Raw genomic sequence first — 17,769 nt, 5'->3', positions numbered from 1 at the left:
CCCAGATATTCAATAATTCACATCATTCAAATCATTCCAGCTCCAGTTCTGAGCCTGCAGTTTTCAATTAAGCGTCATAGATCTTAAGTCTAGATCACAGCAGCAGCTCACAGCTCTGCATGTTTGTTAGCACACAATCTGCTAAAAGGGACAGTTCACTTGAAAATTTTTAAATTGACGTTAATTTGCACTCTCTGAACTTTTTTTCAAGGGGTGGTCCACTACGATATCATATTTTATACTTTAGTTGATGTGTGAACATAAACAACATCTCTGAATATAATAAATATAATACAAGACATTGGCTTTTACAGAGTTAGCTTAGCAAAGCTTACAGCGAATGAACTTAAATAAAAAAATACATCTGGATTAGTAAAATCACAAATGCTTCAGGTTATGCGCATTCAGGTTATGCGCATTCACCACGCGCATACACCATTCACCACTCAGCAAAGGAGCACGGCTAGAGGCGCTGTTATTTTATAGCAGAGAAAGCTAAAAGAAAGGGTAAATTTCTACAGAGCTAGTCCGGTTTCTGTATTAGGGCTTCCAAAGGACATTACACAAAGAGAGAAGTGCTAACAATTTACTTTTAATTATGTTCCAGAGAACTATATATATATATATATATATATATATATATATATATATATATATATATATATATATATATATATATATATATATATATATATATAGCTCTAGCATTTGACAAAGGATAGCTTCCAAAATCTCTCCCAGTTCAGAGCTGATTTCGGCTAAAAACTCCTCCAACCATAATAGAAGGTAATTTTATTTGTCAAAATTGATCAATTACATGCACAGTTTCTGGTGTTATTGTTGTGTTGTAGCGAGGACGTAAACAAGGATGTAAACAATGGGAAATGCTGTTTGGCAAACCCCTGTAACCATGCAGTCATTTTCTCCATGTTATACATCTTGAATAACAAACTCTCAAAAGATACTGTATTTGAATGTTTCATATTACTTACACATGTTTATTCCAAATATATGTGAACGACACTTGTCAGATTTGATTTTAGAGAGCAGGCATGAGGTTTAGCTGTGTCCTTTTCACTTTTTATCTCAGCTCAAACTGATATGGCTAACAGCTAATCTGACTGACAGTGTTTACACAGCCAAAAAGTGCATGCTAGTAGAGGCTTGGCGCTTTTCCTGGTGACGTGGAGCCAATCCGCAAATTACAGAACATTATGTTAGCTAACCAATCAGAGCCTCTTGAGGGAGGGACTTTCAGAGAAACTAGGAAATATGACGTTGTTGTTTTCATTGTAAGCTAAATAGCTGTATATAATCAAAGTAAGGTATATGAAAAGATGACATGATTTTCTACCAATGAAGCACACATTGCTTTGCATCTTATAAACATAACCAAGCCTTAAAAATCTCTATGTCACACTGTAAGATCTCAGTTGTCATAATGTCAGAGTGAACTACAATAAATACATGGCAAACACAGACATGCAAGAAAACTCACCTGGGGTTTGACGCCATCCTTCTGTGACACTCAAACTGTTAAAGACTATTATAATCTAACCAACTTGACAAATATGAACAAATCCTAAGACCCCATCTAAAGCCAACTAATGACGTATTAAACTACAATAATAATAAAATCACTTGTGTATGTAAACAAAGTAGAATCTGATAATCCACCTACATAATCCAGTTGTGTTTGTTTCTTAGCTCATAATGTGGTACCCAATAAATTTTTTTAAACTATAAACAGATAAAACTGTGAAAATGGCACTTTTGACACATAAGGTGTTCAAATTTACTATGTAGGTATTTTTGTTTTACTGATCTTGAAACTTTTTTTCCTTTTATGAACTTGCATGGCGACATAGTGACTCAATGGTTAGCACTGTCACCTCACAGCAAGAAGGTTGCTGGTTCAAGTCCCAGTTGTGTAAGTTGACATTTCTGTGTGGAGTTTGTTCTCCCCGGGTTGGCATGGGTTTCCTCCGGGAGCTCCGGTTTCCCCCACAGTCCAAAGACATGTGGTAACGGTGAACTGATTAAACTAAATTGGCCGTAGTGTATGTGTGAATCAGTGTGTATGGATGTTTCCCAGAACTGGGTTGCACCTGAAATAATGAATGAAGGAATTAACTTTCATGAAATTAATTCTCATCTTTCTAACTATTCTATACTCTATATCAGTGGTTCTCAAACTTTTTTCATCAAGTACCACCTCAGAAAAAAATTCTCTCCAAGTACCACCAAAATGAGCAGTATTGAAATACAGTAGCGTAGTAGGCCCAGTAAAGCAGCTACAACTCTGCACAGTTTAAAAAAAAATGGCAGATAAACTCAGAAATATAGGCTAAATGTCATGTATGGCATATTATATAAATAATTTTTGATAAATTTTGAAATATATTTGGCATGTACATGACATATTTCATTCCTCCGAGTACCACTAGAAGGAACCCCGCGTACCACTAGTGGTACACGTACCACAGTTTGAGAACCACTGCTCTATATTAAGTCTGGCCTTACTAGAAGAATATATTCTACCCATTTCCTCCCTCTCATTAAATTCCTCAGACTGTAATCTAAAATTCATTGTCCTCTCCATCTTGTAGATTTCAAAAACGATTTCAAACCAGTCATTAATTTGAGGTATGTCGAACTGTAAGCATTTTCTGGTTACTGCCTTTCTACAGGGTATGAGCAAAATTCTCATTAACTTTTTATCAGATTTTTCTTTTAACATTGGATTCGTGAGGGCTAAATATAAAGTTGAGAAATGAAATTGAATGGGCATATGGAATAAATTCTTTAAGCACTTAGGATTTTTATTTTTTTTTTGGCAATATAATTGAATTATTAAACATTTCTAGAATATATGTGCATGGTTTGCTTCATTAGAGCCACACTATCTCCAGCGTACTGCACTTTGCACTTTTATTTTTCACATCTGTAAAGTCTATTTTTCACTGTTAATGAAACTGGATTAGCCTAATGCAGCATTTCACAATCCCATCCCTTCCACCCCGCTGATCTGAAAAATTTGCATGTCTCTCTTATTTAACAAAGCTGATTTAGATGACCAACTGACACACTGATCCCCACGCAGTCCAACAGTCCCTTCTCCTTCATTGCTTTTGCCTGCAATTTCTTACTAGCGATGCTTGAAGTGGGATATAATATTAACTCACATATCACAAGCCAAAATGCACTCTGAATCAAACACATAATCATTCCCCCTTCAAAATAAAATCTTTCAGAATATCCCGTAGAGTTAATTTAATGATGAATTAGAACAAACGTCTGATGTAAAAAGAGAAATATACAAAATGTGCTGAACGGTGGGACACAAGGACTGGAATTGAGAAATGCTGGCCTAATGAAAGTGATGAAAGTCTGTCGGGTTTTGGAGACAGATGCGTTACTATATTGAGCATAAGAATATCTTGGGTGTTTGGATATAGCAACGGTTTTTGACCGCACTTCGTTATTATTGTTCATTTATTCGTTTGCTGGGAATTAGAACTGAATTTAGAAATAGTTTTGAAACAAAATGAATATTTGCGCTAACAAACAAAAATACAAAATGAAATATGTAGGAGTAATTTCCTTACTCCATGAAAGTAAAGGAGTAAAGAGTAAAAGTAAGGTAAAGAGAAAGTAAAGAGGCCAAATGGAGGAAGCTTATTCTTTATCCTCGTGCAGATGGTCTGTTGAGCTGTTTTCTTGCTAGTGAAGCATTTCGTTTTTTCACTTATGTATTTAGATAACGCGCACGGGCTCAAAGCAAATTTTTCTGTCTTTAAAATTGCAAAAGTAGATTTGCACATGTCCCTAATGCTTTTGCTTTATGTGCTTTAGACTTTGTGCTTAGATCGTTAAAATAGAGGCCTCTGAATCTGCGTCTCATTTTAAAGGGCTCTGCTGTGATCGTGCAAAGTTTGCATTTTCCACCAAGGCAACCAGGAGAATTCAAAGGAGAATACCTGACTTTAGCACTGTTTTTCAGAAAAACAAATATGTTCACTTACCATGTTTCTTAAATATATGCAAACATATCATGCTATTTTATGCTTTAGAAGAGTAAAACACTTACATACAGCATAGGGCTGAACATCTTTGCCCGAACCCGATGGGTTCAGGCTTAATTACTATCGCTTTAGATGGGGTCGGGCCGGGCTTGCGTATTACAGTAAAGCGTTAAACAGTGATGTACAGTAAGCTGACAGGGATGATGATGATGATGACAAGGTCACTCGCTACATTGAAATCGGTGTCATGGAAAATGAAATAGATGTTCCTGGCTGGTGGAAGATGAACAAACAATCTAACACAAAACTTGCAAAATTAGCCAGAACAGTATGCATCCAGGCCAGTAGCAGCAACAGTGAAAGGGTGTTCAGTGTTGCTCAGTGAGCGCAGAACTGCGCTAAATCCATTTACAGTGAATTCAATAATGTTCCTCCACAAAAATCTTGGTGAGTAAAGGATTTTCAAATTATAACTAAATAGTAATTAAACCATAAAATCATAATGTAGACAGAGTATGCCTATATGGGCTAATGTTGGCATTATTCTTTAAATATTTAACTTTACCATCACCTTAATGCCAGATTGTGAACAGAAGAGGAGAAACAAATCCCACAGAGCCTTTATCTTAATTAAATTATTGCCTAATACCTGTCATAATTTATCATTTATTTTATTTAACTTGTTAAGAAAGACTTATTTTTATTGGTATATTGGCCAATTTAAAGATGTACCTAGGCCTATTGAGAGTGCTGAGATGTTACGATATTACAGAGGACTTATTTGATTTCACTGTTCCAACTTCTAAGTGGCCTAAAGCGTGTGTTGGTCATTAATAAATAACACACATATAAACACATAAAAAAACACAAAAATGACTCGTTCATGAAAAAAGGCAAAAGAGTTGTGTGCATGTGCACATTTGAGTAATGTTGGGCTATAAACGGGTTCAGTCTTTTTAAGAAGCTGTCAATCAAAATGTACTTGTCTAGCTCAGGCCAAATTCTGTCTGTCTCAGACCCTATCAGGCCTAACTTTTATGGCAAAATTTTTTTTTACAGCTCTAATACAGCATGTTGAAACTAAAGACAAACATCTAAAACATAATCTTAATTAACTTGCTTAAAGTTAATTAAAGACATCAAAACGGGTAAAATAAATCTGAATGCTAACTGAAAAAACTAGCCTACATGTGCTGTGACAAAAGCTGTGATATTTGATTATAGCTTTTACTCACAACCATATTTATAAAGCCCAAGTTCTGCGCTGAAATGACCATATGCCCACTTTTCTGTTGTACAACAATCCTATGGTAATTATGGCCCAGTGCACTGCAGATCAGGACACGCGATTCACCATAGAGCATAAAAAAATCGCAATGTTCCAGCACTCAAGAACAGACCCAACCATGAGCACAAATTGCTCTAAGGTCCACAGGTTCCAAGACCAACACTGCCAAGCAAACAAATGTACTGTGAACACAAGGGAAACAGCAATTTGTGAAAAAGAAGAGGAAAGTGTACAAACATGAATGGAAAACTGCCCAGAATGTCATTTAAAAGCTTTTTGTGATGCACTCTAAACTAAAGGATGACCAAAAAAAGAAGGATGACACAGTTTATCTCAATGCTCGACACAAAATGCAATCCCAACACATCAAAATCAATTTCACTTCATTGTGCAGAAGATCTTAAAGGGCTGGATGTCATACTCACTGGCTGGCGAAGGTGTGCTGTATCCACTGAGGGGCAGAGTGGGAAGTGAAGGTGGAGAAAGCCCCCCCAGCATGTGCGGGAAGAAATAGGAAAAGTGGGCCATTGGGAAGCCATTGAGGTGTGGGCTGGGGTTGCCCTTACCAGACATGGCCACCTCTACAGTTCGCCCACCGTCAAACAGAAGAATCCAAAACGACACTCGACGTGGGTGATATGCAAGGGTTATTCATCCATAAGGCCGCCCAGAGAAAAGACTAGGTGATGCTTATTTAATGTGATGCCGGTAGATAGAGAAACAATGGGGGAGTCTAGACCGATGAATGGAGGAGTTGCTCTTCTTTGCTGTTCATGGGTTTTCTGTTGGGTTTTATTTCCATTTCACACAGGTTAACTTCCGAAAAGATTTGATTGTGTTTAGTGAATCCAACGGCGGGGATTTGCGTTCTGACATGATGTCCTCCATTTGGTTTTTCCTTTAATATTCCTGCAGGTTAAATAGAGAAAATGAGATAAAGTCATTATTTATTCAGTCTTGTGGGGTGTTCCAAAATGTTTTCTTCACAGTTAAAAAAAAATTAAAAATAAATAACAACCATAAATGTAGCAAATACACAATTTAAATCAGTATTTGCTACAAACAACTTATTTTCTGCTGCTCTATGACAATTGTTTTGTTTGTTACTTAGATAAATTTAGTTTGTTATAGTTAGTCACTATGCAAAAAAAAAAAACTTTTTTTATGAGAGGTTTAAACACAGTTGTGTGTCAAAAGTCTGTGAATATAACAAGCTTCTAAATGTCAAAAAAATGTTAACACTTTGTTTTTTTATTATCAAACTTTATAAAAAGTCTGCAGAAACACTTTGATTGACATTATCCCTTTGAACTATGAACAAGTCTTTAGAGGGGGAAAGTTCCACCCATTAGTGATGTCCTCTTTCTCATTTGTTTTGAATCTGCCACAATACTGACACATATGCTGCGTCCACACTTCCATACTATATAGTACGCTAAAATCAGTATGCGATTGTATGCCATTCATACTTTTCACGTTTATATTGTATAGAACGTACTTTTCTAATGGCCGAATAATACATTTAAAATTAAATGCAGTACCTACTGAGGAGTAGGCGGTTTCAGACACAGCCATAGACATTAAGGAGCACAATCTCATTTGAATTTAAAGCGACAGTCACTAAAATGGCACAATTAGTATAAAATCCTAAAAGTGGCAGTTATAAAGCATTATTCGTGGGGTATGATGAGCTAAAACCACATACACACCCATAGGGACATCAGAGACTTAAAGCCCTAGCATACACATGGTGCAATGTGGCGCAAGGCAATGCAGCCCAAGGTGCGACGCAATTGTTGTTTGCTAGTTTCAGCTCGGAGCATAAGATGTTTTGCAGCACGCTGTTTAAATAGCAAATGCATTTGCGCTAATATGTGCGCCCATAGGCATTCAGGTCTAAAAAAGGAGGCGTGTTAAGGTGCATTGCTGGCACGTTGCTATTTTGAGGAACTATAATAGACTGCACAATAGACCAATGATCTAAATTCCTGCGCAGATCGCATTAGTTGTGCGCCTCTGTTAGATATTGCCTAATACAAACAGGGTGTACAGCAATACCCAACTACCTTTACAAATGAAAAAGAATTAAAGGATTAACATATTACAAAAATGATTATAGTTTAGCCTGCATAAAGTATAAAAAACACCACCTCCCTGCCTTCTACATCTCAGGGGGCTTTTTCAGTTTATTCATTTGCTTTTGTATAATGTTATTAGTAGTAGTAGTATTATATGTTATATGAATATTTATATTTGTTTTATTAAAAACAAGCTTAGATTTGCCCACCTGTCAGGTTTTAGATCATATGGGGCATAGCATGTGTGTTAGGAAATAACTGTTTTTTGAACACACTCCGTTATTATTGTACATTTATTAATTTGCTGGAAATTAGAACTGAATTTAGAAATAGCTTTGAAACAAATCTTTGTGCTTATTAAATGAAATTAATTATGTAGGCTAATGGATGTCTGTGCATCTCTGTTTAACTGTTTTCTCTCTAGTGAAGCGTTCAGTTTTTCCACTTACAAAGTCCGCCATTTAAATAGCAAATGCACTATGGGGCGACTCAACTCTTAGAGGGAATGGGAGTTGAGACTCTGATTGTTTTATTCTCAAAAACACCAATAACTCATTAAGAGAATAAGCTCAACCCTGTTAGACCATGCGCCATGGCACAAAGCGGATTTTTCCTTCCTTAAAATGGCAAAAGTGGACTCTGACACGCCCTTATTGCTTTTGCACACTGCACTTTGGACATGGATCGTCAAAATAGAGCCCTTAGTTTAGATCTTGTAAAATGGGACATAATAGCTCCCTCTTAAAAGAAAAATATGTATTCACACTTTTACATATCTTAATCCTAACCCTGAATCTAAACACCTATTTTACAGTAACACAAAAACTAAAACAGTCCAAAATTTAAAATGTTACAAAACATGTTCACACATGTTTTTAGATGTATGCATACATACTGTATACACTACCTGACAAACGTTTTGTCGCGTCCCCATGTTTTAGGAACCACAAATAATAACTTGACTTCTAGTTGATCAATTGGTATCAAAAGTGGCTTATATGAAAGGCAAAGGCCTCTAGATTAGGCTTATTTTACCAAAATAAAATATGACCATGCCTTGATTTTTAATTATTTATTTAAGACAGTAAGTTTGCTTAGACAAAAGTATAAAATATAAAGTCATGGTGCAGTGGAAAAAAAAATAATATTGTGTATGACTCCCTTAAGCTTGGACAACTGCATCCATACATCTCTGCCATACATCTGGAATGGCAAAGAAAGCGTTTTTGCAGGACTCCCAGAGTTCATCAAGATTCTTTGAATTAATCTTCAATGCCTCCTCCTTCATCTTACCCCAGACATGCTCAAAACATACTCATGTCTGGTTACTGGGCAGGGCAATCCTGGAGCACTTTGACCTTCTTTGCTTTCAGGAACTTGTCAGGATAGTTTCTTGCTGAAAAATTTGCCCTCTCCTGTGGTCTGTAATGTTATGGGAAGCACAAATGTCTTGATACCTCAGGCTGTTGATGTTGCCATACACTCTGCAGATATCTTACATACCCCCATACTAAATGTATCCCTAAACCATGATTTTTCCTTCATCAAACTTGACTGATTTCTGTTAGAATCTTTGGTCCAAGCTGAGTTCAATAGGTCTTCTGCAGTATGTGTGATGATTGGGATGCAGTTCAACAGGTGATCCACTGAAAAATCTACCTTCTTCCACTTTTCCAAATGATCAAGAAGTCAAGTTATTATTTGTTGATCATACAGAATCGATGACAAGACTTTTGTCAGGTAGTGTACAGTGCATGTACAAACACCCTACCAGATATTAAATAAATGTATTTGACAGAAATTGAACATCATCCCAATTGGTTATGTTATTCAATGTGTGATGTCGTCAATGTGCTGAATGATGCGTCAAGTGTTGCAGTGGCGATAAGCAAGAACATTTCTCTACAGCACACCACATCATTTCATAAGCGTTTACGCCAGTCTCACACAACTTGGCCAAATGACAGTAAGTCATCTGTTCCTTTTTTTGTTTTTGGCCAGGCGTGGTCGTTGATATTTCATCAATCTGAAAGAACATTTAACCTCAAGCCACCGCAATTTTTTTTTTAACTCAATGTCCACTTATGTGCAATTACACACAAAATGTGACCATATACCTGTTGTGCAATACTAAGAATGAGATTTTACCTCTAGCCAAATTTAGAAAACTTATAATTACCAATACAGCATTATATATACAATTCCTCCCAACTTTAAGTATTTTAAGTACAATTTAACCAATTGTCATAAAACACACACACACATACACACACACACACACACACACACACACACACACACACACACACACACACACACACACACACACACGTGTGTGAATGTTTACCAGTGATGGGTTGCGGCTGGAAGGACATCCACTATGTAAAACATATGCTGGATAAGTTGGCGATTCATTACACTGTGGCGACTACAGATTAATAAAGGGATTAATTCTCTACTGCATGGCGTAACCAAATGGTAACATGATACTCGTGTTCATTTTCCTGCCACTGTTTAAGACCAACATATTATTTTTTTGTTGGAAAGAGAAGACCTTAGAGTAGCCAATGATGTGCTTTGGTTAAGTCACATGACGTGCAGTGTTTTTCTGTAGTGCGATTTCTGACAGACTGGCGTTTATTGTGATTAGTTGGTAAATGCAAATGTAAACATCAATAAAACAAAGCATCAAATTATGTCAGATCCATGAAAAAATCTGAAACATCACCTCAAGTAAGACATATTCACAACACAATTTTTTTAAATCAAATTAGTTTTTTGTAAACCGATCCAATGTATGTGTTACCAAATAGCAACACGGTGCAATAGTGGAACATGCAATATTGCAATGGTTTAGCTAGCTAGCAACGTCAGCTGTCAACTTTTAAGTTGTAACAATAACAACATGAATGCTAGTAATATAAGGTTGAGTAGTCAAAGTTAATGGCATTCGCATTAAGGATAAAATCTAGTTTTAATGACAATACTACTATTGAATAGATATCAATACAGGGATCAGTGTATTAGCGAGCACCAACATGTTCTATGGTAATTTAAAGAAGAAAAAGACAGAACTGACTCTTCCTGCAGATGAAAGTGAGGGTGAGATGGGTTTTAGTGACCATAAGAAGAATGCAGACTGGACATTTTATAAAGACAGTTCAGGTAAGTTTGCTCAGAGGCAGATAAGACAGGCGTAGTACAGTATATAGTATAATATCTATAAATATTGCTAGCTAGTAGCTACATTATTCGGATGCATCTGGGTATACTAGACTTGTTATTTATTTGTTACAATATTTACTGGAGAAAATATTTACTCACTGTATGTTGTATACATGATAATACAATATTATGATTGTTTTCAATAATATTCAGCAAAAAACAATAGAATAAATGAAAGCTGTTTTAAAATGAGTTGTGTTAAAGTATGTATAAGGTGTCATTTAAAAGTTCTGAGTTAAACCTCATAATACTGCAACACCAAATAAATTATTTCAAACAACAACAAAAAAAAAGATTAATTATAAGGAAAGTTTTAAATTTGAATTTTCTAAGTTAGATCCACTGTTGGACATTGTTGCCATATGGTAACATATCATAAAGCACCTTAAAAAAAAATTTTTTTTTTCCAATTTTTTTTTTACAGCACTTCAAGTTAAGCCATTTTAAGAAAAGAAAAACAGTCAAATATATATATTTTTTACAGGTTAATCATATTGCGTGCGGTAGAGGGTTAAGCCAAAAAGAAAATGAATAAATGATTTAATCATACAATTCTTTAATTTTTATCAGTTAATTAGTTCATTAAAAATTCACATTTATAATAATATTTACATTTACACAGCAGTTAGTTCTGGTCCTCTAGTTTTTTTTTTTCTGAATGAGAAAAAAGCAAGCTTTATTTGTGTAAATAAAGGAGCATGTCGAACTGATGTAAGTTGATTCAAGTGATGCAAGCCAGTATAAAACATAATTAAAATAACACTGACAGGCCTTGAGATTGTAAAAGCTTCCAAATTGTGTCTATGGGGAACTGCGCACTCACACACCACATGTAAACACAGTTATATGTGAACTTGTACTTCATTCATTTGGGCACTGCTGAAGCTTTTCAGACCAGAGCCAAGGACGCAGTCTTTACACACACAAACGATCAATCTGTGAGCTATGTTTAGCACCAAGCCAGAATTCTGGAGAAATATCATATCAGGAATTTAGGATCAAATACACAGGCTTTATATAGATTTCACATGTTTCTGCACTCCAGCAGTGCTGTGTTTGTGCTTGTTATTATAATCACTAGATGCGCCAATGAGACAGGAAGTGCAAATATAGAGAAGTGTAAAATCACATTACTCTCCCAAGATTTTCCACACACACCCGCACGCCTGCACAGACACACACACACACACACACACACACACACACACACACACGCACACACACACACACGCACACACACACACACACACGCACACACACACACACACCGCCATCTAGGCACTCCTGCTTGTCAGATGAGAAGGACCCCCTGACATTTGTGCATCTATTAGAAAGGTCAAGCTTTAATTATGTGAAATGCCAGTGAGCAAGCACCTGCAGAAATACACTCCACATGCTCTGTGATGTGTGCGCGTCGATCACTAGCAGTCTAGAGAGAGCCTTGGTATTGATACTCTAAAGACAGCCTTATTCAACAACCCTCTCTCTCTCTCTCTCTCTGAATAAATCATTTACAACTGTATTATCCAGGTAAACAATACCGAATTCAGAACCCCTTCTCACTCCCAAGGTCTCAAAAATTGAAGCACAAACAAGCCCACATTATGCTCAAAAGTTTAATGTTCTTCAAGGAAAATAAAAAAAGGTCAAGTCCTTTAAAATAAAGTTTATTTCAGGAGATTGAAACCACCTGCTGAAGCAACAATTCGGGAAAAGTTTTCTACAACTAATAGTCATTGTTGATATGCCTGGAGTACTGAAAATATAAGGGTAATTCTTCAACTACGGCACTTTTATGTCCTTTGATCATATATCCAAAAATATATATAATTTTGATTAAATTTCTCTTTCTTTGTCAAACTAACAATAAAACTACTTTAAAAAATTACTTCCTTTCTATACATTTTTTTCATATTGTTCAACCTCCTTTTAGGTGTCAAAATCACTGTTTTCACTGTTGTCGCACACCCAGAGTTTTAAAATATTATTTATCTGGTATCTATTTCTGTATCTTAATTAAGCACTAGTGAAATAGCTGAAATATTTTATAGTTATTAATGTGAGACTATTATAAATTTTATTTTTTTAGTACAAAACATAGCTGTCGCATAGTATCAGTGTTATTTCCACCACAACACTGTAATGTCCCTTTAAAAAGTTTGTGTAAAACATTATTTAGGTGGTTTCTATGAAAATGAATAGTGAAATCTGAGAACATGTTCAAGATGGAGGGAATTAAAATTTTTATCAACAACACTCAACCAAGATAAATATTGCTTGATAAGTAAATACATTTATTCTGCATAATTTCCAAACATGTTGTAGCTTCTAAGATGTTTTTAAAAACGAAACAAAATAAGGGTAAATAAGAGTGTTTTGTATACATGTAAGGCTAGTATCAAATCAAAGCTAATTGGTGAAAAATCGTTTTTTTTTTTTTATTCATTTATTCACAATAAACTGTTGAAATTGATTTTTCATTGAAATTGAAAAAACTGTTGTAATTTCCACCACCACACACATTTTTAAAAATACTTTAAAAGTTCTCATCACACATTAAAAGTGTATTCACAATGTATAAGTTCATGCTCTATGTAATATACACATTCAGTTTATTTATTTTCTAATAAGCTCTTAACCAAATTAATATTAATATAGAGTGTGACAGGTTTACAATTCAGCATACAACTAATTTATTTCATTGACAAATGTATTATTATTATTAAAAAATTGTGGAAAGACAGTCTGAAAGTCTTTCTTTCTTTCTTTCTTTCTTTCTTTCTTTCTTTCTTTCTTTTTTTCTTTCTTTCTTTCAACTGAACTAGTCTGCAGTAACGAAAACAGGAGACTCATTAGAAACAAACAAATGGCCAACCAAAAAATAACTGAGGGTTGTACAAAGAGTGGGATACACAAAATACACACAACTCACACAGTCCCATCTCACACTCATTGCACTAAAATTACTATGGTATAAATACAGCACTACAACATACAAAAGAGAGAGATCGACTTAAAATGTCACTTTCCAGGTTAATAATGATTTGCAGCTGTAGTTAGAAATTATGCTGTTTTTCTCCTCTAAGGGCTTATATTCTTATATATTCCATTGTCATCTTGTGCTCAGTATGACAGGCTGATGGATGGCGATGCGCTGTATCTGCGAAATTATAATTATTTCAAATAAGCACTATCCTTATAAATACCTGCATAGTTGCAGTCTAAACAATTACATTCTCAACTAAAAAGCCTCAAAAGTACATTATGTTGTCCAACAGCTGCAATATTTGTCAAACTAGTGAGTTATCTGCTGTCACTCACTATGGGCAGAGTATTAAAGAAGGGTGAGGAGGCTGTACGAGTGCTGTTATTACGACAATATTGCACGGCTATCAGTCAATCAGATTCAAGAACCAGACAAAACTGTTTTATAAATAAATATAGTTTTAGACAAAATATATAAGATTAAATTAGCAATTTGATGTCTTTTATCTATAAAAAAATGCTTGCCGGGAGACAACTTGAAATACAGAACCTTGAGATGATTTTTTAAAAACACTTTAACACTGCTTAGAATAAATTTCTGTGACTGTTCACTTTTATATGTTAGAGCTTAATAATTGGAACAGAAGCTGCAGTTTTAATGCCTTGGGAGTGAGAATGGGCTGAAATTCAACAACTCTAGAATAAATTCATCAGTATCAGATGTAATTCAACAGCATGGAGGCAAATTCAGCAACACTAGACAACATTTAGCATGTATGAATCAGATTCAAAAGGTCTGACCGAAAATTCAACACCAGGATCAATTTAGCAGCTCTGGACAAAATTCAGCATCATGAAATTAATTAGGAGCTATCAGCACCTCCATCTCCAGATTATATATTACCATTCACAATTTTGCAATCAGTTTGAAATGTTTTCTTCAAATATCAAATAAAACCAACACATTTCATGAATAAAAATAATATTTTTATTCATCAATCCTTCAATAACTCGAAATTAGTGCCACCACTTCAGGCTCACCATTGACTACCATCATACAGTATATTGAACTTCCCATCGCACAGATGATCATTAACACAATACTATAAATTATTATAACAATATAAAGTAATTTAAATTAAGCGATTGATCTGCGTCAGTCTCAGATTGGGATCATTTTAGTTTTTTCAGTTTGAAGATGATCAGGCTGCAATGTCAAATCAGTGATTATTGAAAAGAAAAATGTGTGCACCTGAAGCTCCAGCAAGGTCAAAGAGTTTCTCTTTAAACTGATTTTCTCTTTTCTCCCATAAAGATAAGAGTATAATGCCAGCCACTACTGTAAGCTAAAATGTATGTAAAATGTAAAACAATTTGGTGCTATTTGCCTCATCAATATTCTTCATCTCATTGTTGTTATTATATACTTTTTATTCCTTTTGGTTTCATTATTGTGGAATGTCATTGAAGCATATTAATTTGCACCTTTTAATTGTGTTCACATCAAATACAGTACATACAAAAAAATGTTGTTATTTTACTGAAAATAACAGCCGCTATTAGAGAAATTCACAGTAAAATAACAGACCTTAAATAAAAATAAAATTACGTAATTCCAAAAAAACAGAGGACATTTCTGTAATTTAACGTCCAATATTTTACGATAAAATTTCTGTAATTTAATGGCCATTGTTTTATGGGATTTTTTTTACAGCAAAATATGTTTGCTGTAATTGTACAGTAGATTTTCTGTATATTTTTCAGCTTATAATATTCACTCGAGAACTGTACATAAATATTGTGAAAAGTTAAATAAAATCCTTAAAATTATAGATTTTAAACAGTGCTATAATTTAAATAATCAGTCATATAATTATGCAAATAATTACACATATTTGTTGTTGTTTTTTCTTTATAAAAAAGCTGCACAGAAAATGATAGTGTTCTGTTTTTAGGCTATTCTGCTATTTGTAAATGTAAATATCTGCTATTTTAATAGGTCAAACAACAGTTAGGCTATCTGTTAAAAATTGCTATTTAATATTATTATATTGTTTAAAATAGATACTTTATCTAAAATAGATAAACGCGCAATTCATCTGTTGTTGACGAAACTACAGATCTTTATTCTGGGCCGGATTAACCAATGGGCATTATGGGCACAGGCTCAGGGGAAATGGCAATTTTAGGCTAAGTGCAAATAGGGTTAGAATAAGCTAGTTCAGTGATTCCCGCCCATCACTGTTTGATTGACAGAGACAACATAACTAAAGAGCGCTACCATAAGTGGTGTGAGTGGTGTGGCTCATAAAGCGCATGGCAACATGTTTTGACGCGATCGAACATGAACTCAGTTTGAATCCAGCGTCTGAAGAACACGTTCTTCTTTTTTCCCCATTACAAAGACAAGTAGGAATCATTAATAAGTGTGTGTTCAATTCATAGAACTGGATTGGAGAGATGTTATATCCAAATCATATGCATTATAAGTTTGTAAAAGTTATACATAAAAAATACCTTTAAATATATATTTTTAGTACTGCTTCTGTGAACTTGAACAAGTATATTAAAATCCATTTATTTTCACTAGTTGTATTAGCATTTTTCTTTTCAAAGTGTGATTTAAATGCTTTAAAAATTTGTTCAATCTTTGTAGACTAGAAATGTATGTATTGTATATCATTTATTTTCAAATGCGGGCAATACAATAGATTAATTTTATTTAAAAATATCATATTAATCTTATTTTTTAATTTAACTATAGGGGTGTGGCCAGGTGCCCAGGGGCCTCTGAATTCTTAATCCGGACATGTCTCTACTTTTATTTTATAGTCTTGTATTGGCTAGTATTATTTGTATTATTTGACTGTTTAAGCACATTCAACGTTTAAGTGTTTTTCACAAACAAAAAACTAAATGTCAAACATTGATCTGCTTTATAATCTATCAAGTAAGCTCATAATTAAAAGTAAAAACGTGTATAGTGAAAACAAATTAAATTAGCATTTGAAAATAATATTGAACATAAAATAATGAAACAAATACAAACACATGAAACATAAGTAAATAATATAATGTGCAATAACTAATTATTAAGGATGTTTTACAACCCTATCCATCAATATGACAGACAGGCAAAGAGAAAGTCTAATGAAACCTCGGACTAACAGCAAACATAATCTTAAATTATTGCCAATAAAAGATGCCTGAAATAAACATTTCAAAACTTAACATTGGCATATTCTAGAATTACAATGAATGTGATGTTCAATGTCAGAAATGTTTGTTATAGCAAACAGTGCAGGGGTTGATTGGTGGCTTTTTTTTTACCGTTGTCTTGTCTCCACAGTCCCCCGTGCTAACAGGCCAACTAAGCAATTTGGCTGCTATTAGTACTGATATTAATAATTAGGCTTTTATTTATGTTGTCTAGCAGCTATGAATTTTAATAATTTTACTAATATATAAGTAAACATATAGGTTAACATATAGGTAAACATATGTATGCATATATGTACCTATATAGATGTATATATGTACACATATATCTACACATACAGTTAAAGTCAGAATTTTTAGCCCCCTTGTTTATTTGTTACCCCAATTTCCATTTAACGGAGATAAGATTTTTTTTCAACACATTTCTAAACATAATAGTAATAATTTTGAACTCAGACTTTCTAAGACTTTCTCCAGAAGAAAAAATATTATCAGACATACTGTGAAAATTTCTATGCTCTGTTAAACATCATTTGAAAAATACTTTAAAAAAAAAAAAAAAAAAAAAAGAAAATTCAAAGGGGGGCTAATAATTCTGACTTCAAACTAAAAAACCCAGGGTTAAAAACTACCCAAATTTGGTTGTTTTTAACCCCACTGTAGGCATATGTATATGGTACAGAACACATCAGGGGTTAAATTAACCCAAGTAATTGGGTTATTATTTTTAACCCCACAATTAGGTTGTTTTTTTCTACCCAATAATTGGTTATTTTTACTTAATACGTTAATTTGATTTCATAAATAGGTTATTTTTTAATGTAATTATTTGGTTTTCTTTTAAAATCATTAACATAAAAACAAGCAGGTCAATATTTTATTAGCTTTATTTTTTGTTCCATTAAAATTGTTCAGCACATTGCATTTTGTAAATACACTTTACATCGAC

At 34.1% G+C, this 17,769-nt stretch overlaps 2 protein-coding genes across 4 annotated transcripts in view; one reads left to right on the top strand and one right to left on the bottom strand.

Annotated features, from left to right (window-relative positions):
- Positions 1-17,769, top strand: part of get4 (guided entry of tail-anchored proteins factor 4) — a 707,996-nt gene that overhangs the window by 402,134 nt on the left and 288,093 nt on the right. The gene's annotated exons all lie outside the window — the stretch shown is intronic.
- Positions 1-17,769, bottom strand: part of raraa (retinoic acid receptor, alpha a) — a 333,795-nt gene that overhangs the window by 149,415 nt on the left and 166,611 nt on the right. For all 3 annotated transcript variants that reach the window (XR_015503272.1, XM_087274661.1, XM_087274660.1), the window contains one exon: positions 5,739-6,222. Coding sequence is in view for 2 of the 3 variants with exons in the window: in XM_087274661.1 (XP_087130787.1) it covers positions 5,739-5,886 (148 nt within the window). In the remaining variant the exon portion in view is untranslated. The remainder of the gene's footprint in view (positions 1-5,738; positions 6,223-17,769) is intronic.

Source organism: Danio rerio, chromosome 12, assembly GCF_052040795.2.
Source record: "Danio rerio strain M-AB ecotype USA chromosome 12, GRCz13ab, whole genome shotgun sequence".
NCBI classification, from domain to species: Eukaryota; Metazoa; Chordata; class Actinopteri; order Cypriniformes; family Danionidae; genus Danio; species Danio rerio.
The sequence above is the reverse complement of the archived record's forward strand: the minus strand, read 5'-3'. Positions and strand labels throughout refer to the sequence as shown.